Source organism: Phoxinus phoxinus, assembly GCF_949152265.1.
Source record: "Phoxinus phoxinus genome assembly, chromosome: 14".
Taxonomy (NCBI): Eukaryota; Metazoa; Chordata; class Actinopteri; order Cypriniformes; family Leuciscidae; genus Phoxinus; species Phoxinus phoxinus.
The window spans coordinates 17,441,526-17,466,508 of record NC_136889.1 but is presented as its reverse complement, the minus strand read 5'-3'; the positions used below and the strand labels follow the sequence as shown (position 1 = coordinate 17,466,508).

General features: G+C 37.4%; 2 protein-coding genes across 2 annotated transcripts in view; one reads left to right on the top strand and one right to left on the bottom strand.

The window, feature by feature from the left end:
* wdfy4 (WDFY family member 4) overlaps window positions 1-24,983 on the top strand; it is a 45,695-nt gene that overhangs the window by 13,295 nt on the left and 7,417 nt on the right. The window contains exons 20-54 of the mRNA XM_079635892.1: window positions 748-979; window positions 1,064-1,215; window positions 1,302-1,413; window positions 1,534-1,724; window positions 1,808-1,960; window positions 3,326-3,396; window positions 3,569-3,730; window positions 3,901-3,992; window positions 4,116-4,206; window positions 4,327-4,529; window positions 4,628-4,794; window positions 4,959-5,078; window positions 5,399-5,560; window positions 5,688-5,867; window positions 6,504-6,630; window positions 6,793-6,944; window positions 7,037-7,275; window positions 8,046-8,167; window positions 8,396-8,587; window positions 8,780-8,892; window positions 11,721-11,798; window positions 11,892-12,083; window positions 12,447-12,531; window positions 12,646-12,818; window positions 14,635-14,783; window positions 15,645-15,765; window positions 15,984-16,069; window positions 16,173-16,229; window positions 20,799-20,841; window positions 21,053-21,172; window positions 21,260-21,377; window positions 21,537-21,646; window positions 22,538-22,691; window positions 22,833-22,924; window positions 23,918-24,130. Coding sequence (XP_079492018.1) covers window positions 748-979; window positions 1,064-1,215; window positions 1,302-1,413; window positions 1,534-1,724; window positions 1,808-1,960; window positions 3,326-3,396; window positions 3,569-3,730; window positions 3,901-3,992; window positions 4,116-4,206; window positions 4,327-4,529; window positions 4,628-4,794; window positions 4,959-5,078; window positions 5,399-5,560; window positions 5,688-5,867; window positions 6,504-6,630; window positions 6,793-6,944; window positions 7,037-7,275; window positions 8,046-8,167; window positions 8,396-8,587; window positions 8,780-8,892; window positions 11,721-11,798; window positions 11,892-12,083; window positions 12,447-12,531; window positions 12,646-12,818; window positions 14,635-14,783; window positions 15,645-15,765; window positions 15,984-16,069; window positions 16,173-16,229; window positions 20,799-20,841; window positions 21,053-21,172; window positions 21,260-21,377; window positions 21,537-21,646; window positions 22,538-22,691; window positions 22,833-22,924; window positions 23,918-24,130 — 4,824 coding nt within the window. The remainder of the gene's footprint in view (window positions 1-747; window positions 980-1,063; window positions 1,216-1,301; window positions 1,414-1,533; window positions 1,725-1,807; window positions 1,961-3,325; window positions 3,397-3,568; window positions 3,731-3,900; window positions 3,993-4,115; window positions 4,207-4,326; window positions 4,530-4,627; window positions 4,795-4,958; window positions 5,079-5,398; window positions 5,561-5,687; window positions 5,868-6,503; window positions 6,631-6,792; window positions 6,945-7,036; window positions 7,276-8,045; window positions 8,168-8,395; window positions 8,588-8,779; window positions 8,893-11,720; window positions 11,799-11,891; window positions 12,084-12,446; window positions 12,532-12,645; window positions 12,819-14,634; window positions 14,784-15,644; window positions 15,766-15,983; window positions 16,070-16,172; window positions 16,230-20,798; window positions 20,842-21,052; window positions 21,173-21,259; window positions 21,378-21,536; window positions 21,647-22,537; window positions 22,692-22,832; window positions 22,925-23,917; window positions 24,131-24,983) is intronic.
* On the bottom strand, window positions 17,631-19,850 carry lrrc18a (leucine rich repeat containing 18a; the record flags this gene model as incomplete). Its single annotated transcript, XM_079635346.1, has 2 exons — window positions 19,787-19,850; window positions 17,631-18,480 (listed from the first exon to the last, which is right to left on the bottom strand). The coding sequence occupies exon 2, from the start codon at window positions 18,474-18,476 to the stop codon at window positions 17,631-17,633; it is 846 nt and encodes a 281-aa protein (XP_079491472.1). The 5' UTR covers window positions 18,477-18,480; window positions 19,787-19,850.

The window sequence follows — 24,983 nt, the reverse complement described above, 5'->3', positions numbered from 1 at the left end:
GAAAGAATTATGTTTAATAAGGCTGCATTTATTCGATAAAAATAGAGTAAAATATTAATATTATGAAATATTATTACAATTTAAAATAACTGTTTTCTATATTAATATATTTTAACATTTAATGTATTCCTGTGATGAGAAAGCTGAATTTTAAGCATCATTACCGGTACTTCTGTCGTCAGTGTCACATGATCCTTCAGAAATCATTCTAATATAATGATTTGGAGCTCAATAAACATTTCTTATTGGCAATGTTGAAAACAGTTGTGCAAAAAAAATTTTTTGGGGAAATTGTAATACATTTATTTTCAGGATTCTTTGATTTATTATAAAATTGAAAAGAACAGCATTTTTTTTTTTATATAAATCTTTTGTGACATTTAAGTTGATTTACTGACACTTTTGCTAAATTGAATGCGTCCTTGCGAAGTAAAAATATTAATTTCTTTTAAAAAATCTTACTGACCCCAAACCTCGGAATGGAATGAGTTGTATGACAGAATTGTAATTTTTTGGGGTAACCTGTTCCTATAATGAACTACTGTAGCTCAAACAGTTGAGAATGGAGCAAGCAATGCCGAGGTCATAGGTTCAATGCCCAGGCAATGCATAACCTGAAGAAATGTATTCCCTAAATGCAGTTTAAGTCACTCAGGATAAAAGCTTCTGCCAAAATGAATGTTTATCGTGTGTTTGCATGTAAGTAGCCCCAATGCTAACATGTTGTTAAAAACGCTCTTTTTGCAGATTAAGTACATTCAGCCGTTTCCCGGTCACTCCATCTCAATGGATCCCTCTGCAGTCATTGATGTGTGTGGGACTATTGGAACTCCATCTTTATGGAAACAGCATGCAGCTCTGGTCTGGCGTGTCGGTCCTACATACTTGTTCGAGGAAGTTTTGAGTTTTGATCAGGTGGAGACTATTTATGGGCAAGGCACCAAATACATTGGCAACTACCTTTCTCTCAATCTTCAAGGTGAGAAAGTTTGCTTCTCTTTGTCCCAAAATAGTTCAGAATTTTATGGGAATCTGTATTCACACAAGTACACATGTTTAATAGGAGGTGAGACAGACGGTGCAATGTCCCAAATTAGGATGGTCTCCCCAGAGAGGATTTCCTTTGCCATAAACACGGCGGTTTCCACCATGACAACAGTAGTAAATATTAGAGACCAGTACAATGAGGTGGACTGTCGCCTTATAGCCAAAGAGGTGCTTTTATTTTCCTTTTTAATTCATGGATTTTATTATTTTGGTGATTTAAATCATGATTGATTCTTCTATTATGTTGATCACAGATGGGGATTACGTCACGTGATAACTCTACTCCTGTCTTCCTGGCTCATAATATCAGCAAGCACCTCAGTGGAACTGCCCGGACGATTGGGGCAGCCCTGGTTGGTTGTTTTGGTAAAAAAAGCACAAGCCCACTAGCTACTGCTCTAAAGTGCTTACTGTAAGACAAGACTGCAGCATTTGTTTATGCAGTAAACTTCTGATTTGAGGCAGATTTTACTCTTTTATTTCCAGGTGTAAGGACATTCAAGTCATTCAGTGCTGCTAGTAGCTTCCAGTATATTGGTGGCCCTTCTGCCATTCTGAGTTTGGTGGCGATGGCCTCAGATGATGGATCCTTGTATGCTGCTGTCAAAGTTCTGCTCTCGGTTTTAGAGACCAATCCTGTGATGGAGCAGGAGATGAAGCGTACTAATGGCTACAAGGTAGTGCTGTCAATTAAAAGCAAGTTAAGACATAACAGTAAAACAAATCCAAGCTTCAGATTTGATTTGTTTTGTATTGTCAGCTCTTGTCCTTCCTGCTGAAGATGAAGTCTCAGCTGATCAGCTTCAGGATTTTTCAACTCATTCTGTCTATAGTGGGCACAATGGAGCTGGGCATTGTCACTACTCGTATCCCAAACATCAGCGCTTTCCAGGACGTCCTCTGTGACTTTGAGGTAAGTTTTAGGAAGATTGGTGTGCTGTCTTTCTTAACAGCTACAATATTATATGCTTTGGTGAATGCAGTAGCTTTCTGAATGACTTTAAATGAATTTTAATAGAGCTGTTCAGTCATGACGTCAATTTGTAGACTAACCCAGAAGGCTAACTTGCGGTCTCTATAAAAAGCTGGTCATGGCTTAGTCTATATTTAGTGATAATGTTCTTTAAATTTGAGTGTAAACCACAGCCAGTCTAAAGAGATGACACAAAGAAATTCACTTTTTAGAGCTAGTTAGATAGTAGCTAGCTGCTGGACGACTGCGCTGACTGGTTTATTTTATGACAGACTAGTTGACTGGTTTATTTTATTTTATGTTCCGTTTCTGTGGGGGTTTTTTTTCAGTTATTGAATACATGGGGCTAGCCTGTTTTCCATATGTGATCACATGGATTTCACTGTTCCAAAACCACATGTTTCCCATGTGAAAAGTATGTGTTCCACATGTGGCCACATGTATTTTTGCATATGTGAAATTCGTGTGGTTTTCTGTAAGTGTGAAAATAGCACTAACACTACTTTCTGCATGCAAAACAAGGATGCAAATGTGCATGCTTGATTAATGATGTCCTTATGTAGCAACTTTTTGACAATGTAGCAAATTTTGTAGCACATTTTTGACAATTTGACACTACCATTTAAAAGTTTTTTTGAGTCTGTAAAATGTTTTTGAAAGAAGTATCTTAGGCTCATCAATGGTGCATTTATTTGGTAAATATAATAATTATAATAGGCTGATTTGCTGCTCAAAAACAGTTATTATTATTATCAATGTTGAAAACAGCTGTGCTTAATATTTTTGTTGAAACAATTATTAAAAATATATCATTTACAGTATTTATTTGAAATGGAAATATTTGTGTCACATTATAAATGTCTTTACTGTCACTTTTGATCAATTAAATGCATTTCTGCTGAATAAAATACAAATTTCTTTAAAAAACAACAACAACTAAATCTTGCTGACCCCAACTTTTTATTGGTAGTATACATTTTTAAAGCACATAGCAGTTGCAAAAGTTAGATTTGAGATATGACTGGGCAAGTGTGCATAATTAATGTTGTAGAGCAAAGAGGGGAAATCTCTCAAGCAATGTAAAACACAGATCATATTTTACCGCCATTCTAAAAACCCATAGGAGAATTTAGAGGGAACCCATGACTCAAATTATAATTCTCTATGTTTTAGGACAACAAGCTTAGCAGCTCTGTTGTTTTGCAAAACTTGCATAATTTTTTTTTGCAAAAGTATTACCATTCAAGAAACAACAGCAACTTTATGCTTAAATCATAAGAAGTTTCTTTCTTATTGTTTCTGTAGGTGTGGCAGAAGGCTCCAGAAAATCTTGACATTTGTGTTTTAAATCATTTTGCTGATATCCTGAAGTCAAGGTAGGTTGTTGGCTACTGATGTCAAGTTGTTGTGAGTTCATGTTTAGTTTGCAGCAAAAAGTGATGTGAAACGCATGGCCCACTTCCTGTTTTTCAACCATGCATAAAGCTTTTTACTGGAAACATGCTGTTTGCTGTGGATACGTGTGTCTGATGGGGAGTTTGTTTCCAGTGGGAGTCAAAAGAATGCTGAAGTCATGCACATACTCAACATGATGAGCAAACTCCTGATCCTCCTGCATGATCCCAGTGTGACCCGCAGGAAGGTGTCAGTCATCTGTACCATCATCAAATCCCTCCTCGAGGAACATTTCAACACCACAGACATCAAGAGGCATGTCTGTTAACGTTTACAGGCTCAGTTTAAATGGAATCATTTGTTTCAGCTCAATGATTTTGAGAACATTTTGGGATTTGGGGAAAATCGCTTAAGCTTTTAAAGCACCAACTGAATAAAAAAAGACACTCAGTGTGATAACTTGACATTTTTGTTTGTTCAATCAGGCTTGGACTCTTCTTAGTTCATAGTCTTTTGCCTCCTACTTTGAACGAGAAAAGCACTTTCTCTGATTTGGATTTTGATGATCAATCACAAGGTACACATTTTTGCAATAAACATTCATTTTTTTCATGATTTTAGATTTGTGCTCTACTCCAAAGTCTTGACTTTTGAATGAGGCTCACTTCTTACATGCTCCTTAAACTCTTTGTGGCTCTAGGCTGGAGTCAGACTCCTGGGAGATCAGTTTGGATCAGGAACCAGTTGCTCTCAATGCTGTCTTCTCTAATCATTCCAAACACTTCTAGCATGTGAGTCGAGTTTAGCAATGTAACAACAACAACTCTTGCTCTCTTTATCCTTGTTTACGTGATCTCATTGACGCATATCTTGTATTCTAAATACATTCTCAAATGTTTCTCAAATGGCAGTAACCAGGAAGAGGTGTTCTTCGCCCTGGGGTCGGATTGGTTCCTCCTCTTCTTACAGGGCCACATCCACACTAGCACAGTGCTGCTGGTTCTCACATTGCTTACTCACTTTCTGTCGTATCCGAACATCCTGAGCAAGTTTAGAGAAAGTGTGTCACCAGGAACTTTAGTGGAAACCATGGATATGCCTACCAGTATTACAGGTATTGTATTTCTGGATGGAATCTCATAAGTGTCCATTAATGTGGTTGTATGTGACTATTTTAAATGAAATATTTTTGATTTTGCCATTCTCCTCTAGATAATTTGAAGTCTCGCTCATGGTCGTTTGAATGTTTGAGCTGTATCTGCCCAGGGTTTGAAGTCCTGCAGAAGCTTCTCATCAGCCATATCCACCTGCCTCAAATTTATGGAGCTCTAGCTGCACTGCTTATCGGAAAATCAGATTTCCAGGTTCCTGCTGGACAGGTAGTGCTCACATTGCCTAATTGTCTCATGTGACAAAAGTATTTTATTGGCATGTATATTTATTTGTGATGGTTAAATGACCTTCTCCCCTATCTGTTTATTTGATGTCTTTCCTGATTATAATGAATTTTGGGAAGTTTTATACTTTGTCCTTTGGATGGCAGGTTGATATTGACGTGATGCTTCAGAGTTTGATTGACAGCTGCAGCGGATCTGATGGCTTTCAACTGTGTGCAGATGCAGCTTGTGTCCTTTTAGAGTTGATTAAGATTATCATTACTAAGGTAAGTGTGTCTAAATTGCTAAATTTATTGGCATAAGATAACATGACATGGACATAACATGTTCCAGCATAGGATAGCAGTTTCTACTTACAAAACAAGGTATTTTACCACTTAGTATTCAAAAAGGCAATACTAAAATATACTTGCAGACAGTTGCATGTCTGCTGGATGTAATATTACATAACATATTATATGAGTGGCAGTTTGCATGATTACAATCCCTATTTGCAAACAGGTTGCATAATCCATTGCATAGTCATTGATGCAATAGGAGTAAATCAAGTTTTTCTCATGTTGTGTATTTCCATTTCTCTAATAAGCCTGTTACAGAAAGTGCAGATGGCTGGGAAGTCCATTACCCAGGTAGTGTGATGCAGTTCCTCTGCCTGGTGAACAGTTTGTTTCCTCAAGATCCTCTCTGGACCTCCCCTGATTTCCTCAGTTCACTGGCCAGTGCTGTTTTCCCTTTTGAAACCCCAGAGGTGAGACTTTTGGGGACTGTACCGTACATTTTCTGTGCAACTTAAAAATATACCCAAGAGACATTTTATTGCCCCATAGGCAAGCAGTTTACAGAAGTGATATTCTGCTTCTCATCTTCTCGTACAGAACACTACAGGTGCCCAGGGTATCAAAGAAAGTGGCGATGCGTTGGGGGAACCCCCCTTGCTTCGCCCGTCCCACCCAGGCAGGAAACAGGTGTGTGACTTCATCCGCATCCTCTTGATGGACAGCCTCATTAACATCCCTGCCAAAGACGGCCTTCATCCTTTAATACAACTGCTAGAGGTGAGGGATGTCAAATATTGACATTTATTAAATCAAGCTACTTGTTTTTAGAGCTGGGCAACGAATAAATGCATCCAAAATAAAAGTTTGTGTTTACATAATATATATGTGTGTACTGTGTATAATTATTTTGTATGTATAAATACACACATATGCATGTATATATTTTTGTTTGTTATTTATATATCAAATATTTATGGTATTTGGTATATATGGTATCAAATATAATTTACTTTATACAAAGTTATGGATCTATTAATCATGTATAAAATGTATAAATTCTAGAAATATGATTATTATCAAATAAACTATAAATAAATTTAAGAATTTATGTATGTATTTATTTATTTATTATTTAATAGAATAATTATATAAATTATATTATTACATACATTTAATAATAAAATATACTAATTTTGTAATGCAGGGGTCACATCTGAGCTGTTAAAGCAGCATCTGATGCTGTGTATAATATCTTTCCTCCATAAGGTGCCACTCTTTGCTCAGTTTTGATGATGAGATGCACGTTACTGCTCACTGGAGGACGATAACTACGGTTTATACAGTCTAGCCAGTAGTGCCCTTGTGGACTATAGTGAAGCCATTATTTTAACAATCTGAAGGTTTTGTTTGTAGTTTTCCCCAGATGGTGTTTGTCAAGAGCAGAGGCAGAGCTTTCAGACTGAACTCCTGGAGTTCATGATGGACATCATCCACATGACAGGACAGGAAGAGGGCCAGTCTACACATGTGGCCAGAGATGGTAAAAATATATCAGACATTACATAAAAATGCTTTTAATGAATTTGTTGATTGTCAGATTTTTTCCCCCATCTTTCAGGATGAAATTATATATAAAAAAATGATAAGCAAGATTTTAAGGGTGCTTTTATACCGCTAACATGCCCCACTTAATTCTCCTAAGATCCATCCAAGTCCAAGCAGGAAGGAAAAGCTGCCGTCTTGGTTGAGAATGTGGCGTTCTTCAGTAAAAAGCTAGTGGAAAAACTCTACTCTGGCATGTTTGTGGTGGAACCAGAGAACCTATTGGTCTTCATGGTTGAACAGATAGCAGTGGTGAGTTTATCTTCTGATTTCACTTATACCGTATTATTGTTTTAAGCCTTGACACACCTGTAATTTACACTGCATGTTTGTACTGACACCAGGCACTGGAGAGAGGTCCAGGTCATCGGGAGATAACGGTCAGCATACTGTACAAAAGCTTGAACCGGGCACTGCTCTACTTCCTGTCTCGGTCCAGACAGACTCAAGCTGAGCAGGAACTCATTATTCAAACACTTCAGGTTTTGCAGCAGCACTGGGATGTGATCATGGCAACATACAATGCCAATGTCCACTTCATCAACTGTCTCATGCACTGCCTCGTCCTTATACGCACTGGCAGGTGGGTTTCATTGTTAGCGATAATAAAATAGTCACTTTCCTCTCATTTGTTTGTTCTTTTTATATATATTAAAAGGTGAAAATTCCACTTCTCATTCTATTTTCACAATTTTTGCAATTTCTTTGGTTATTGAATGATTATTTTTGGTTATGGTTCTTGTATTTATGAAAAAATATAAGGTTTAAATAACTACGATGGTAAAAAGAAGCATTATGTCCGCACACTGCAAATAACAGCTCCAATCAACTTTTGATGGAAAGCACAACGTTTAACTTTCTACCATCAGGTCTTCATTAGGGACATACAGTATAAATAACTATGAACCAGTGTTTGATCCCAAACTGCAACTCTGTGACCCATTCTGGCGTTGTTTTATTGTTGTTATTATTACTATTTATATTTATTGGTAGAGAAAACATGATAAAAAAAGCACAAAAACCAGCAAACTTGGTCCTTTGAGAGAAATCTTCAGAAGTCTTTATATAAAGGCCACAATCTCTCATAACCCATACTTTTGGTATTGCAATAAATAAATGAAAAAAATAATAAACCAGGTTGTTTTGACACAAGTTTTGAAATATTTTGATAACAGGGTTGCAAAATATTCTTTTAAATATATAACATAAAGCTAATACAGTATTTAGTTTTAGTTTGAGCAACATTTTCCACTAGTCAAGATTAAGAACATCCTTTCACTGATCATTTTCTGTCAAATAGTCAAATATTAAAAAATGTCCTCTCTTTTTGTTTTATTTATTGCTGTCTTTTAGCTTTCTTGAAGGCTTTGGATGTGAAGTCCATAAAAAACCCTCCAGAAACATCTGGAGGCATCTTTTCCCACACAAGAACAGCCGGGTGATGTCGCAGACCAATGTCACTGATTCAGCAGAAGGTGCTTTCCTTCCTTCCTTCCTTCCTTCCTTCCTTCCTTCCTTCCTTCCTTCCTTCCTTCCTTCCTTCCTTCCTTCCTTCCTTCCTTCCTTCCTTCCTTCCTTCCTTCCTTCCTTCCTTCCTTCCTTCCTTCCTTCCATCCATCCATCCATCCATCCATCCATCCATAGTTATCTGCCAGGCTCATGAGTAAAATGAACAGTTTTGAATATGCTTGTGATCCTTGTAGTGGAGTCAGAGCTGATGATGCTTGTGGAAAACTGCTGGAGTAGAATCATGCAGGAGCGGAGACAGGCGCTGGAGGAGGCCTACAAAATCGACCTGTCCGCTAAGCCGACTGGCAAGGAGGGCCAGGTCTCTATGGGTGATGTGAGCCCTCTGTGGGAGGAGACGGCAACGAAAGCTTGGCAGCTCTTTATGGGTCAGTCACTGCTACTTGTGCGTCAACATTTGAGATTACTGTCAGCTTTCTTATTTTGATCCTCTTGCTTTAGTTTCGGTTGTATTTGACTGACATGACAGAGGAGAATACACATGAATTGTGTATATACTGTATGTTGCAAAAGTAGAAAAAAAATCCTGCATAGAATTACATTTAACATTTTTCTCTCAGATTCTCAAAAGAAAAAAGCTAATAATGTTCACCAGAAGAGGGCAGGACTTCTCAGCAGTGCATTGCAATCTGTCCAGAGGAGGTTTGGGAAGGATTCAGCCGGCAGTACTGAGGTAGGACAATCAAATTAGTTTGAACACAAATGTTTCTGTTGGATTCCAGTGCGTTTACGTGATGCACGCCCAGAACCACTTTGGACAGATTGGCGAGTGGTTTAGTCAATGAGAATTCCTTCACATGCTGCCCTCACACCGTCCCAATGTCACCGCAACCGGACGCCACCACCTACCCCGTGGCTCTGTCTCAATCCTGTCTCTAAATCAATTTGGATTATTGCAGCTGAGTACACCTCAGTGGGCAATGTAATTGATATTTGTTAATTTTTTCCATGGGAACACTCACTAGAACATTGCGTTTGCTGTTGAAGGTTAAAGACGCTGTTATTGTTGTTTTTCCCCCCCGAAAACGCAGCCCACATCATTAGTTCCCACCACTGAAGACGTCGCCATCTGGAAAAGGATGCACAGAGATATTACTCAGGCACAAGGGCATGAAATTGCTGTTTCTTTGCAACTGCTGCTATCTCCGTCTCCGCCTCAGAAACAGGGGGCGGTAATTATAGGCAGTCCCGATCCGATGAAAACATTCATTTTCTGTTACTCTGTATCATATCAGTTTGTGACAGCCTATCAGCTGTCTTGATGAATTGTCCTCCTCAGAAACGTGCAGCTTAAAAATTGCTTGCGAGTTTTGTGGATTCAGAATTTCTCCTGAAAAGTCATTGTCTTGTGGTACATCATGTGTCACACACATACTTCAGATCATCATACCGGTACTGTAAATCCTTTGAGTTTTGATAGAAAGTTAACTTTAGCTCACAACAGTAAAATCAGGATTCGCATAATTAATACGATTTGTTAGTTGCTCATCTAATAGTAATTTTTGCTCTAAATGCAGAATATGCTATTATAAATCAGTGACAATTATTTCACTGCTACATTCAAATACTTAGGTGTTTTATGAAAATGTGACTAATGTCCAGCAAAATTGGAATTTATCTCTCATTTATTTTCACTTTATTATTTGACATATACATCGTTAATGCATTTCCCATAATGTTGTCACCTTTTTCTGATTATATGGCCATAACCAATAGACACTTTCTTCTCATTTCAGTTAATAGCACAGTAAAATATGATTAGGAATATTAGTTTTACCTCTCATTTTTCCTTGCCTAGGAGAAAACTTACAGTATGTAAAAATGGCACAGTTTACCCCACTCCTATTTCACTAGCAAAAAAAAAGATCAGAAAAGCACAGGTTAAAATGTCCTTTTTGTTGACTAGTTATTTGTTACCATTACATAATTTGTGTGTCTTATGGGTGATAAATACATTTAATCATTTTAAAATGTATATTTGGTATATTTTTAATCCATTTGCCTGTACTCCAGAAAACTTAGCCATACAGCACGGCGCAAGGCAAACTTTCCTCTGGATTCATTTCAGATATATGCTACAGACTAATTATATCTTCATAATGGAAAGATAATTAACATAGCTAATGATCAAGTTAAGTTTATTACACGTTCACCAACAGCCTAAAATGAAGCTGACATTATGTTATGTTATCATCAAAGGTAGTCTTTTTCTGTGGAAAGTAATTAAAATGGAAATCAGTGTGATGTTAATTGCAGAGGGGATGCTGTTTAATGTGCTCCTCGTACAAGGCCAATAAGTTTGCTGTTTGGGTAAATGGAGTAATTAATGCTATATATTACTTATGATTCTCTAAATAAAAGAATATGATTAGGCGATGATTCAGTGTTTATCTGTCAACACAGGGCCGTAATTACTCCTGTGAACTCCTTTGTAACACTTCTTAATCCCGACATCCATTTGGCACACACAAATGCACAATTTCCTATTTTTCTAGTTTTATAACTTGTCACTATATTTTATAACTCGTCTCCCAAATTGCATTTTTTTGTTGGATTTTTCTCATTTAGCTATGGCATGCGAAGCAGCATTGAGTATGTACTGTAGGTGAAACAAGTGGACTGAGTTACTAAGAGAAATTAAAAATCGAATAACTATTTTATCGCTTTCCCAGTGAATTAATAACATGTTTGTAGATGTTTTTAGATGTTGGTTTACTGTGCCTATAAAAAAGTATTCGCCACCTAGGCTAGGAAGTTTTCATGTTTTATTATTTTACCACAGATGATTTAATTTTCTGATTTCCACATAAAAATAACAGAAAAAAATGTCTACAAATCAGTCAAAATGTATTGCTTGCATAACTATATCCATTTTAAGTCAGTAGCACCAAAAAGCACCAAAAAGCCCAAATTAAGTCCACTGTGATTTTAAAGCTGTAAATCAACAAAACATAAAATGATCCGAGATGATTTTTATTCATCTTAGTTGTATCTTGTGCCTTCTTAACTCATACTTATCTCAGTTTGAGCTCTTAACAGTGCTGGATTCAGTGCTTCTCGTGTCTCTGAACTGCAGTCAGTGTGGCTATTGGGCGGCTCCGAGAGGACACCACTGTGATGATTGGTTTAATGAGCCTTTAAGTAAATCTGGATATGAGCAGGTCGGTGGTGAAGTACACAGGCTTCCTGAAGGGCTAATGCCTATCAGTATAATAAATCAGCAGGACACAGAGCATGGCGCAGGGCCAGCAGCCACCTCACACTGTGCTTATATTATACTTTAAGTTAATTAGAGCACACTGAGGACTATTGGAGACAGCTTTATTGTATGGTTAAATAGCCACTAGCTTGTTTTTCCCACATGAATGCAATTTGCGAAATGTTATTGTAACTGTGTGCAAACCTAATAGCTACAGAGGACCGTTTACATACATATAACTGTCTGCTTGTTATAATGTACCTTCATGTGTGTGCCTGTTGTGTGTGTTTGTTTTCCGTTAGGGGTTCGTGTTGGACATGGAAGCACACTGGCAAACTTGTGAGACCATATTTGATTGCATGTTGAGGAGTCACGCACAGGTTTTTTTTTTTTTTAACCTTTTTTACTTATACCAATAATGCTGTGCCCCAGGAATTCAACAGTTCATTCTTTTACTTTTATGTTTTGTGTAGATGACTCATAGTGAGAATGATCGTATGGCCGTTCAGTGGCTAAGAATAGAGGAAGACCTGCTCAGAGAGAGGGGTCTCTTCGGCCCTGGTCCAGGAGTCTTCCTCAAAAGAGGCTGGGTGCAGAACACCGCAGAAGGCCGCAACCGCACACGATCCCGAATTCGCAGAAAGCAGTTACGTCGATCCAAAAAGGTGAACTATTGCTGTCATGCCAAAGAATAATAATTTCTGACTGGAAAATCTTAATAGCATAACATTCTTAGCTGTGAATTAAAATAAAGATCAAATGAAGGTTTTATATTATTATTATTATAGTGTTTTTCGTACCACTGTTAAGTCATCAAATGCAGGTTTTATTTTTGTATTATTTTAATTTATATAATATTAATAATATTTGAAATGTTATTTTTACTACTACTATCACTGTTGAATAATTATGCTTGGAAAATGTTTTGTCTTCTGTGTTATTTCAGTTCTATGCTGTTAAATACATAAATAAATATTAGTTATTTTTTTATATATTTCTTTTTTTAAATATTTATTTATTTTAAATAGATGCCAACACTGACTTCGGGCCTCATTCAGAAGAATTTCTCTGAAGAAAGCAAAGGAGCTGCTGAAGTTGCTGAGGCTGATTCAGGTATCATATTTTTCATGTCATTTTTATGATCAATTGTATAACATGTTTTATATTGTACAGCAGCAGCTGAATCTGCACATCTCTTTAACTGCATATATTTAATGTGTGTCCCAGACCCCAGGATCCTGTGTGAGGCAGGCCGGGAGGTTGACGAGGAGCCTGGTTTAGATTGTGAGCATTTGACCTTTTTCCCTGTGCTGAACGACACCTCACTTCTGTCCGAGGACATCTCAGATCAGTGCATGGACACTCAGCTCATACTGAAGGAGCTGGAACCCACTGAAGAGGTGAGATATAACTGGAGAAATGAAAAAAACATTCCTGAGCTTAAGTGTGGACAGCTGTGGTGTGTGTGTTTTGAGCTTGACAGCGCTCTTCAGCATTAACAGGGCAGAGAGTGGCTGACAGAGGTATTAATAAGGAACAGTAGGGGGTGATGTCTGCTGTCTTGTATTCATTCAGTAGGTGGTGTGTCCTGCTGTGCTGCGTGCCAGCCGAATTGCCCTCTCCATACTTATTAATACAGAAATGCAAACGCTTGACGCGGCCTACGCCTCAATTCCAGAGGCAATGTGATGACTGTAATTTACAGGCACCATGTCCTCAGAGGCTTAGCTTTTCATTATTACTCAAACAGGAAATAACTTCACAGATGCAATCTTACGAGTTGTTAATTATTGCTTTTATACAGAGCCGATGTGTGGCTGTTAATGCATATGCCGACACATTTAGCTGTGGTGCTCATGTGGGCAATGCAAGTTTGAATCTAGCTCATTTAATTTCCCAGTCCTTCTCCTATACCCATCATTTCCTGTTCTCTCTTAACTACTCCTATCAATAGGTGCAAAACAAATGGATGTTGTTGTTGTTTAATAAATTCTGATTATTTTTACAATAATAAAAATATATATATTTTAATTTTGGCCTTTTTGGCTCCTATTATAGGAATAGATAAGATAAGAGAGGAAATTAATAATATTCTACATTTTGTGTGTGGTTTGGTGATGGATAGAAAAATCTCTGATGGAAGGGTTGAAAGCTATACATTTGTTTATAAATTTCAATATTTTTCCACCTTTTTTACATTTCTAAAGAGAAATGTATGTCTAAAGCTCATTCTAGATGTAACATTAGATGTGTCATTATGACTTAGCCCAGTCTGAAACCAGTTTCATTATTACATACCATTTTTTATTTATGTGTGCGTGTGTGCGCATGTATGTGCGAATGTATGTGTGAATGCGTGTGTATATCAATTCTAATGTGTTCTACCACAGAACACTCTTAAAAACATTCTGTAGCAGGGCGTAATAAGTTGTTGCTGTAAATCACCAAGACCAGACAGAATTAGGACCGACTCAGGTCAGGGCTGATTCTGTTTTAAAGCTCTGTCTGAAACCAAAACCCCACCAGGTGGACCATATATTTAAACAGGACCTTAATCAATTAGTGTGTTGCTATTGTTGCTGTGTCATTGATTAATTCTGGTAATAAACAGTGGGGCCCTCTCTCTGCTCTGGTGAGGGGGCGCTCGCATAGAGAGGAGGCTCTGATTTGATTTGTATTAATTGTGGAGCGGCTGGCAGTACGGCTGGACCCCATATGTTTCGGGGACGCGGATCCCCGGAGCCCAGAGTCCCGGTGACTCAGGGCTGAGGCCAGGTGCAGCTGCTTGGTGTGAAATGAAGGGAGACAATATAATTAGCCGTGCATAATCGAGAGGTTTCGTGCGAACTCCGCCTGCGGAGGATTGGCCCTGTTTCACAAACACCCCAACCATTCAGCATCTTGCCTTTTTCTCCCTTTCATTTTTGTCTTTTCACCATGTTGTTTAGATAATGAAGTGGTAACAGTGATCAATCAAGGCCAGGGTGGCGCTTCTTTGACACCTTAGCCCCAGGGCACAATTCAAAAAGGCAGGCTGCAGTGACACTTCGTACAACTGTTGAAAGCTTGGCTTGACATCGTGCTTACTCATCCATTGATTTTGGCAGCTTGTAAAACAAATTACAGCTTTATTTTAGACAGTTCAATGCACAATACGGATTCCTGTGTAAGCTACTTGATACACATGCTGTCTGCTGTAATGTGTCCATACTTCAGGTCAAAGCCAAACACTGCGTGGTGGTCGTCAGTGGTCACGTGGTGACTGAAGGAGTGCTGCTGTTTGGTAAAGCTGATCTCTACATATGTGAGGGCTTCACACTGACCTCCACGGGAGATGTGTGCTGTAGAATCCATCATCAGACCAAGTAAAGCAACTGTTTTCTTTCAGTATATACATGCATACATACATACACACTACCATTCAAAAGTTTGGGGTCAGTAAGTAAAGTAAAAACGGTAATATTGTAAAATAAACGAACAACCCTTTTCTATTATATAATCTAATTTATTTCTGTGTTGGCAAACCTGAATATTCAGCAGCCATTTCTCCAGTCTTCAGTGTCACATGATCTTTCTTAATCATTTTATTATGCTGATTTATTTATGCTGATCTATTTTTGAAACGTTTGTGTTGCTTAATACTTTTGTGAGAATCAGAATAAAAAAATAAAAAAATCTGTATTCTTTGAGTGTAAAGTTTAAAAGAACACCATTTTATATATATATATACACACTATAAAATGCTGGGTTGTTTTAACCCAATTTTGGTTCAAATATGGACAAACCCAAACGTTGGATTAAAAATCCATTATTAAAATTTAACCCAACGGCTGGGTTTGTCCATATTTGACCCAAAATTGGGTTAAAACAACCGAGCAGTTTTTAGAGTGTACTGTATATATAAATCTATATAGATATAATATAAATTTAATATAAATAAGTATATATAAATTTAATAGATAAAAAATGACAGTAAAGATGTTTATCATCATTTTTATCTATTAAATGCATCCTTGCTGAGTAAAAGTATTAATAAAAAAAAAAGACTTTGAATGGTAGTGTTTATTTATTTACAAAAATTAAAAAAAGCTTTATGTATATGATTGTGATAATTCATTATTTTATTATTAAAGTATGATAAATGGAAGGTTAACATTAATTTTACGGCTTTATTTATTTTTGTTTATAGATACAACAGTATCTTTAATTTTCTGTACTTATTATAGTGTGAGAGACTCATATATTTGCAACATGATGAATAAAGAGAAAAACTCAGTGAACCCGAGCTGCAAACGCTGGTTATATGATGACATCAAAGAGGCCAATTTCATGCGCTTTCTGCTTGAGGTGAGATTCACAGCAGCCGTAGTTATTTCTGTTGTTAAATATATTTATTTTACAGCCCAAATCCTGTACCTTTGTTACTGAATTTCATTATGATGTTTGTCATTTATACATACAGTAGTTGGTCTTAGCATGCATACCTGTGTTGTCCAGTGCAGTTATTAGCCATTATGTTTAATTTTTGTTGTTTGTAAATGTTTTTTGGTTTTATTTTGCTTTAGGACAACGCTCTGGAAATATTCTTAAAGAACGGAACTTCTGTGTTCCTGGTATTCTTCAACAATGACCATATCAATGCATATAAGAGGTAAAGCGAGAGGGTGCTTGTGTTTTAGGCAGGTAAAGAACTGTGTGTGAGGTGACAGACTAAATTGATTTATCTTGATTTTTTTCTTCGTCCTGCTTTCCAGGCTATGCTCTGTGGTCTCCTCATTAAAGGGAAGGGGAGAGACTGTACTTAATGTGAGGTGAGTGTCAAAAGCATCTACCAGATCTTGCAGACAGCTGCCTCTTCAGTTGGAGAGACTGTGATGCTTTTATATTGAAACAGAGTTTTGTGGTTTCAAAGTTTTTTCAGAAAAGACATTCTCATACTGTATGTGTGCGGTTAAATATTGACAGGAAGACTCTCAATCCCCTCAGCAATATCCGGGCATTACACGGAAACTACAATTACTGCATCTTCAGCACTTTCTACCAATTAAAACAGCCTCAGTAACTTTTCGAAGTCATAAGCTGCCAATAGTCACGATTTTATAGTTTTTAATTGTCTGCTAGGGAGCCGTAAGCTTTGTACCTATTTGTTATTTCAGATGTTTTGTTGCAAATTACCATTCCGTAACTCACCGTTAGCTCGATTTAGTTTTATTATGTTTAGTTCCCCTGACTTTTTGACATGATGAAGAGGGAATGGACTTAATATCAGTACCGTTTTAGAAAAAGTTTTTTCTTACAGTGGGAAATGTACAGTAATTTGATGCATATTTTTTTTTACTGATTCTGTAGATTACAGATCAAAAGACCCCTTGGTGGATAAGAGATATGGAGCATGTTGTGATAAACTAAGTGTTGCATTTTTAAACCTGGCCTATAAAAACATTTATACTAGTGACAATTAATGTAATTACATATTTAAATCAACACTGAGGAAGATTTTTTACCTTAAAATAATGTTTACAAAATCGTTTCAGTGGTTCATCAAGTCGTAACAGGGCGAAAGGCACTTATGCCTCCGCTTTGCGGTCCTTTATCTGCTATAACCACACTATGTAAGATTGTCAGATTGTGTCGCGTTTCTGTAGTTCTAATGAGACATAAGAAAATTGTACTTGCTTTACGTCAAGCGTTACAATAGTCATTATTTTGTTTTTCTTCGTTTCTGATGTCGCAATACATCATACTTTCATAAAATCATGCATCATACTCTACCTTGTCTGTGGACATCGTTCATTCCAAAGCCGGTGCTGGATAACAGCGAGCGTGCGTGCGTGTGACAGTATGCTAGTAGGCTAAATTATTTACCACAGCGGTAATGGACAATTCCGCTTCCAACCTGTAGGGGGGCCGCATAAGAAAAGTTCCTTGGTGTTGCTTTAATTAATCATGAATGATGTACAAATTCATACATTGGTACATTACATTTTAATTCTATTTCATTTCAGAGGCACAATGAAACAGCGACTGTAGCTGAACCTTCTAAACTTCTTATATAATAAACTTAAATTTGTCGTAGTTTAGTTTGACACATTTTAAAAAAATCCTCCCACACAAATATGTTTGAGATCAAACAATAATTGGTGGACCCCCTTGCAAAACCTGCAGTTTATTTAGTAACATTTCAGGAGTAGATTCAAATGTTAAAACAGTCATTACGTATTAAGATTGTTAATAAAAGACAATCTATTGGTGTCTCCGGCAGGTCTGTCAGGTTCTCTGTGAAAACTTGGAGGTGAGGTAGTAGTCTTTTGCCGCCAACTTTCTTGAACACCTCGAGCTACCGAGTTTGGCGAGATCAGCCCTGAAAAATTCATCTTCCTTTGCGACCTATCAAGCAGCTTTTTCCTTCTGCTCCTCTCTTGACAAGGATTGCACAAATCTCCTTCTCTCAACAAATACAGACTTCCCGTCATCTTTACAGACTCAGAGTCTTTGCCGTCTTGCTGTGTGTAGGCCACGGGATTGCGTTTGGTGTTTAACTTGGTCAGGTTGGGCAGCACGTGAATGCATTCAGGTACCTGTGTTAGCAAGTTATCAAAAAGTCCCAGCTCTATCAGGTTTGTCAGGGCAGCCAATGTGGGCGGTAGTGCGTTTAGACGATTCATTCCCAAGTTCAGAACCTGGAGGTTTCTCAGATTTCCTATCTGAGGCGACAAGCCAGCAGAGTCCAGGTTGTTGTTACAGAGGTTGAGGTGGACTAGAGATCCCAGGAGTCCGATGCTTTCAGGCAGTTGTTCGATTTGGTTGCTGTGAAGGTCTAACCAACGCAGTCCAGTCAGCTGGCTAATGAATGCTGGGATTGTTTTCAATTGGTTCCGGCTCAGGTCAAGTTCCTCTATGTTTCTTAACTTTAGGAGGCATTTGGGAAATGTGGCGATGCCTACGTTGCTCAGATCAAGTCGTAGTTTGCCATCTGGAGTTACTCTGAGAGCATTTTTGGCCATTTTCAATGTTATCTTCGTACCTTTGGCTCCACTTGCTCTCTTCCCTTTAGCCATGGAGCTGTACAGACACAGATTAATGGTTAAACGCTTCTGAAGCATCAATTTGATTAAGTCTTAACTCAAGTCATGTAATTATTATCTCAGGACCTCGCAGCTTTAAACATGTATGACTTAATGACGGGACAGTTTAGTTGTTTGCATAGGGAAAGAGGTATCATGTACACCCGCAGGCAGTTTCGGGGGGGTGTCGGGCCGTTTGGGGAATGAGAGGGGTGTAATGTTTACAACCCCGATTCACTCACCCAACTCACCCTAAAGGGAAAATTTAGGATAATGTCGTTCTCTAATTAAGGCTAATACCAGATAACAGTGGGTACGGCGAGCACCCAAAAGATATTCTGGAAAAAGCTGTTTGTGTTCCATCTGATTGATCCAGGGCGGCGCTAGCAGTCCGTGTGACTGTGAAGAGAGTCAAATCAGTACTTTGATAAATGACACTGGTAAGAGATTTAAACTCGCTACCTTCATATCTTCCCATTAAAAAGGAGTGTCTGCATTGTAAGCCCTTTGGCGACTCATTAATCACATTGGTAGATGGGCTAATACGGTTCATCCTGTTTCTATTAGACCTTTTGTTTTTGAATCCATTGCATCCGAGAGGTGCAATTACAGAGAGCTGACCATCGGCGTGATCCATCTTCATGTTGTTTGTGATTCGCTGATTCTGAACCCTCCAAACGGAGAGAAAATTGAACGGTGTTGCTGTTTTCGTGACATATGGAATATAATAGATGCCACGACTACGTGATTTAAGACCAGACATCATTTGTAACCAAAATATACTTTCTAATTGATGAATATGCTTTTGAAAACCTCTCTAACAATTGTTTAGTTAGTCTTTTACAGTATTCAAAATTAACATTGATAAAATAAAATATTGTTTTGAATGTTGTACCAATGATATAACATGCTTAACTAAAACAGTTAAGAGTGAGTACAGTCAGACACTTTCTCGTTTAAATTTTTTGTTTTAAAATATGATTCAAATTGCTAATATGAAATGACTATTTAGATAGAATTAATAGAATTAAGCTTCAGTTTCTAACTTTGCTAGTTGTGCCACTAGGTTCAGTCCGTAGGTACATTTTGTAAGCATATTTGTATAGGTTTATCATTAACCATAACACGTTTTGTTATTTAAGCTTCACAAGAATTTCAGAAAGGCTAAGAGGATTAAAGGTAAAAGGGTTACGCCAAAGTGTGTAAAAAACATAACTTTTGCCTCAACCAGCTATTGTTACCCAGGATTCATTTCATCCCCTTTCTGGTGTGAAGGAAGACTTAAATAAGTTTTTCTTACTCACAGTTTTTAAACGAGGTCCACAACTGAATAGCTTGAGAATCAGGGGAGGATCTTCAGACTGTAGTCCAAAAAGAAGCTTTCTCCTGTTTAACTTTTGTTACCAAGCAACACTTGCGTGGGGTGCCAAGAGTTTTATTGTCCTGTGAACAGAGCGCACACAAAAGGAAGGCGAGAAAGAAGTGTTGCACCGTTTGTGTGTGTGTACGTACAGTCCCTCAGATTACATTTCCAGAATGTTCTTTGAAGACGTTAATACTTACACCCATTAACCACAATTGAACTTTGTATTTTCTTTCTTTCTTTCTTTCTTTCTTTCTTTCTTTCTTTCTTTCTTTCTTTCTTTCTTTCTTTCTTTCTTTCTTTCTTTCTTTCTTTCTTTCTTTCTTTCTTTCTTTCTTTCTTTCTTTCTTTCTTTCTTTCTTTCTTTCTTTCTACATATGGGAATAAATGGTGAAAACTGCAAACCAGTTTCAGTAGTTGTGGTGTAAATCCGATCATCAGCATGCATGCATGTCAATCAGCTTTGATTTTGCATGTTTGGGTTGCTTGTTGTAAGAGCCACACTTCGTAATCTTGTAATTCAGTAATACTGTATGTGTAAAGGGGCAGCCAAGGTAATAATGTGTTTACAGTCATTTTCAAAAACCCATAGATGGCACTATTTACTCCTTTAAAAGAGGGACCGACATGACTGAAAAAAAATCTCAACCCTTATTTCCACAAGAATGTACGTTTCTATTGCCCTGCGTCTGATGAGAGATGTACCTCCTTGGTTTAAAACCATAAGCTCTTTCTATCCCTTAACTTGTTGCTGTGCAACTATAGTAGACTTAGTTCAGATGACTAGTTCGGAATCATTATTCAAGGCACTTGATTCTGTAACTGTTAAGAATTAGAAGTAAACATCGCAACAGGTCAAATAAAATGTTTTTATTTTTTTATAGATGTCAAATTCTTCACAATAAAATATTTGAATATTTGTCTTCAAATTATTCTTGCTTGTGTTCATACAGAAGGTCGGCAGCGGTTGAGAAGACGGCCCTAATTAAATGGCAGGTTGGAGCCTTCAGTTAATTTTACTATTATTAACCATTATCATTTGTGGTGTACATCCTGCATCGCATCCTGCAAATTGATTGAATGCAGTAATGGAAACATAAGCTCTCTGCAAATGCGATTTTACATTAACCCAAAATTAATACTTTTTTTGTTATACTTTCTTCTGTTTTTAACACTATTGATCTTTTTTTTGTTTTTATTTTCATAGAGGGGAGAAATAAGCAACTTTGAATACCTTATGCATCTAAACACGCTTGCTGGACGGACATACAACGACTTGATGCAATATCCTGTTTTTCCGTGGATCATTGCTGATTATGAATCAGAGGTAAAATTGACATGCATCCAAAACTTGAAACTTTTGAATTTCAAGGACTTTTTTTGTGATGCTGAAAATACTTGTTTGTTTGATTAGACTCTGGATCTGTCCTGTCCTGCTACATTCAGAGATCTGTCCAAACCAATGGGAGCTCAAACTGAGAAGAGAAAAGCAAAGTTCATTCAGAGATTCCTTGAAGTGGAAAATAATGATGGTAAAGAATATTTTTTTTATAGGCACCTGTTTTATATGCACCTATTCTGTAACTGAGACCTTTCGCTCATACATTAGCTTAAGTTCATGAAGTTTGTCGGTTTCACCTGCAGGTATTGAAGCCCATGAGTGTTTTTTGTTTGTTTTCTTTCACACGCAGGTGATCTGTCGGCTCAGTGTCATTACTGCACACACTATTCCTCAGCCATCATAGTGGCCTCATACCTGGTGAGGATGGAGCCTTTCTCCCAGACTTTCATCCAGCTCCAGGTAAACTTCTCACCCATGTGACCAGACTCAAATACTCATCACACTACTGTTGTTTCAGGGCACACAGTGCTAAAGAAACTGAAATAAGTAATATGTGTTGGCCTCTTCTTTATCAAATGAAGCACAAACCATGTCTGCATGATAGAACTTCTCCTATAAAATTAAATTTTTCTAAATTGAAGTTACTTGATGAAACGAGCTTTATTGTTTTTGGCCTTGTTTGGGCTTGGGTGTGCTTTTTCTTTTTTCTTTCCGAAACTGAATTAGGGTATGATTTTAATATGTATGCAAATAAATTCTTTTGCATCACTTGCTTGCAAAACCGCATTTAAATTTTAAAGAATATCTCATTTATACACATGGAACCAATTGATTAAAATAAAATGTCATGCATATTTGATAGCCGGTGTAACGTAATGCAAACATTAGGATAACACTTTGCAATGATATTTGCTTAACTTGAGCAGCTTTCCTCCGTACAGTAATATTCATAATCAGATTTGTGCCACTAACAGTATATTACTTTCATTCAATGAGGGCTTTTGCTTTTCCTGCAAATTACATAACTTCTCCAGAGATTTTCATCACGACATATAAACTCCCTTGAAAAATAAAAAGCCTGAATCAATTGCTTGAAAATGTCTCGAATCTAAGCAGTTGTTCCTTGACTGTGATTCATATACACACATGGGGCCGTTTCAGTGTTCTCGGCTAGCTGGCGGTGGAGCTCCCAGCCTTATGCATTAAACAAACACATATGACGGCATGTCTTTTTTCATACTTTATAATTGTCCTTGCTCTGAATCCTTTTTATTGTGCCACTTTGATTTCAAATAACATTAGAAAAGTGCTTCCTTTCTAGAGTTTCAATTTTTATTAAATTTTTTGCAGGGCGGAGCGTTTGACGTTCCAGAGCGGATGTTCCACAGCATTCAGAACGAGTGGGAATCTGCATCTAAGGACAATATGAGTGATGTCAGAGAGCTCATTCCAGAATTTTTCTACCTCCCAGACTTTCTTGTCAACTCAAACCAATTTGACTTCGGTAATATATCAGTATTAGCTCAACAATCTAATGGAAATGCAGTTTTTTTTTTTTTTTAAAGTCAAATAGGCTTTTTTTTTTATATTTTATTTGTAAATTACCTGTTTCATATGTCTGTAAATGTGTGTATTGATAATATAGGTTGCATGCAGGACGGGACGTCATTAGATGATGTGGTTTTGCCACCATGGGCCAAAGGAGACCCACAGGAGTTCATCAGAGTACACAGAGAGGTCAGTTTCCCTGGTCAAGGCTGTCCATCTAACTTAAAATAGGCCTTTTTTTTGTAGACCAAAAGCATCATAATATCTAATTCTAGTTCAAAGGCTGCTATACTTACTCTTAGACTATATATAAGACAACGAAGGCCAGTGCAACCAGAGCACATACCAAGTTTCATGAAAACAAGCATGGGGTTAAACAGTATCAGTGTCACTGCACCATTCATATCCAGCTAAACTTGGCAATAGTTAAATAATTTTTGTAGCTAGCTGCGTTATTTTATGCCTTTCCTGAGATAATAAGCACTTGTTGAGTTGATCAAGGAAGCCCCATTACTCTGTTTAACGCCATTGTAATTAGAAGATAACAGGCCCAATTCAGCGCAAGTACAATATCTGCACTCTCCTATAACTCCATTACAGAAGCCTGCTGGTTATTGGAATGAATGCTTTCTTTCTCACTACGTTATGCCTGCAGGCATATAAGGACCAGGCTTTATCAGTTCCCAATCTACAGAGCAATATTTGTATCATTTCCAGATAGTATAAAATGAGCTATTCTGTCCGCTCGCCTTCCTTCATATGCAAATGAAGGGCAATATAGGGATCTTCCACAATTTAGTGCTTGTGACTTAGAGCTGCTTTGATTATACTTGTTATTTAAAGTTTTTTTTTTTGCTTTTGTGTATACGTTTATGTTATGTTTGGGCTCTTTAACCAATTCTAAAATAAGTTATTTTTCCAATATTTTTCAAAATATATGTATTAACATGGAATAGGAATACAAACTTTTGGAATATAATTTTTAGATCAGATTGTTCGAACTGTAATCAGTCGCTCGGATGGAATAATATCTTTTTAAAATGCATTATTGTGCAATCTCTTTGACCTGAAACGTGTAAGCTTTTCCGCCCGCACTGCTACAGAAATAAAGGTTACGGCATCACTGATAGTGTTTTAGATCCGTCTAGATCTGCTGACTGACTGGGTTTGCACTCTCTGCAGGCTCTCGAGAGCGATTACGTGAGTGCACGCCTGCATCTTTGGATTGATCTGATCTTCGGCTACAGACAGCAGGGTTTGCCTGCAGTAGAGGCCCTCAACACCTTTCACCCGTACTTCTACACTGACAAACACGATAGAGCGACCATGAAGGATCCTGTCGTGAAAAGTACTGTCCTTGGGTATATCAACAACTTTGGCCAAATGCCAAAACAGGTACGCCAGTTGAGCAGTTTAAAGAAAATCAGGATATCCTCTATTCCTCTAATTTGTCTTTTTTTTTTTTTGGTTGTAAATACAGAATGTAATTTTAAAGCACTTTCCACAGCAATATATACCAGGTGTGCATCGATATTGTATTTCTGGCCAATACTGAAAAGCCCATAATTTCATGTTATGGCTGACAACTAATAAATCTTATATTTGTCTTTTATTTTTATTTTTAAGTGGTATAAGTGAATTTAGGCATCACAACATTATAATTAGGGCTTGACATTAACACGCGCCGACCCGCCAAATGCGGGTGGATTTCAACAGTGGATTTTTCAATACATATCGAGAAACTACGAACTGTAAAATATCTGAAATGCTTTCAATACTGATTTTACGCAGAATAGATACACGATACTAGCTGCGCTTTCTCGCTCTCTCATCTTTCCTACAGCTAGTTGACACAAACCTGCCTCCCCTCACTCAATCATTTCATTTGCTCTTGATAAATATTTGTTGTTGTTACAGGGCTTGAATTTCAGCATTGGATTTAACTCACCCCCGCAAATTTTATGCTCACACCCTAAGTGCACATAAAGCCACCTCTCAGTAATAAGTATAGTTATTTTTCACTGTTTATTGCAGTAAACAGTCAAATACACACAAAATAACGTCAAAATATCGGTCTTGGCTAATATTCACGTAAACTCAGTTATGTTTTAAGTGAACGTAAACAGTTTGCATGTGTAACAGTCAAATGGATCCATGCGTCAGTTCTTAAAGTGACAGCAGCCTAATATACCTGCTGCCAAATTATAAGATAATATTGAAAATATCTATATGGCAGTTTTTCCTCATG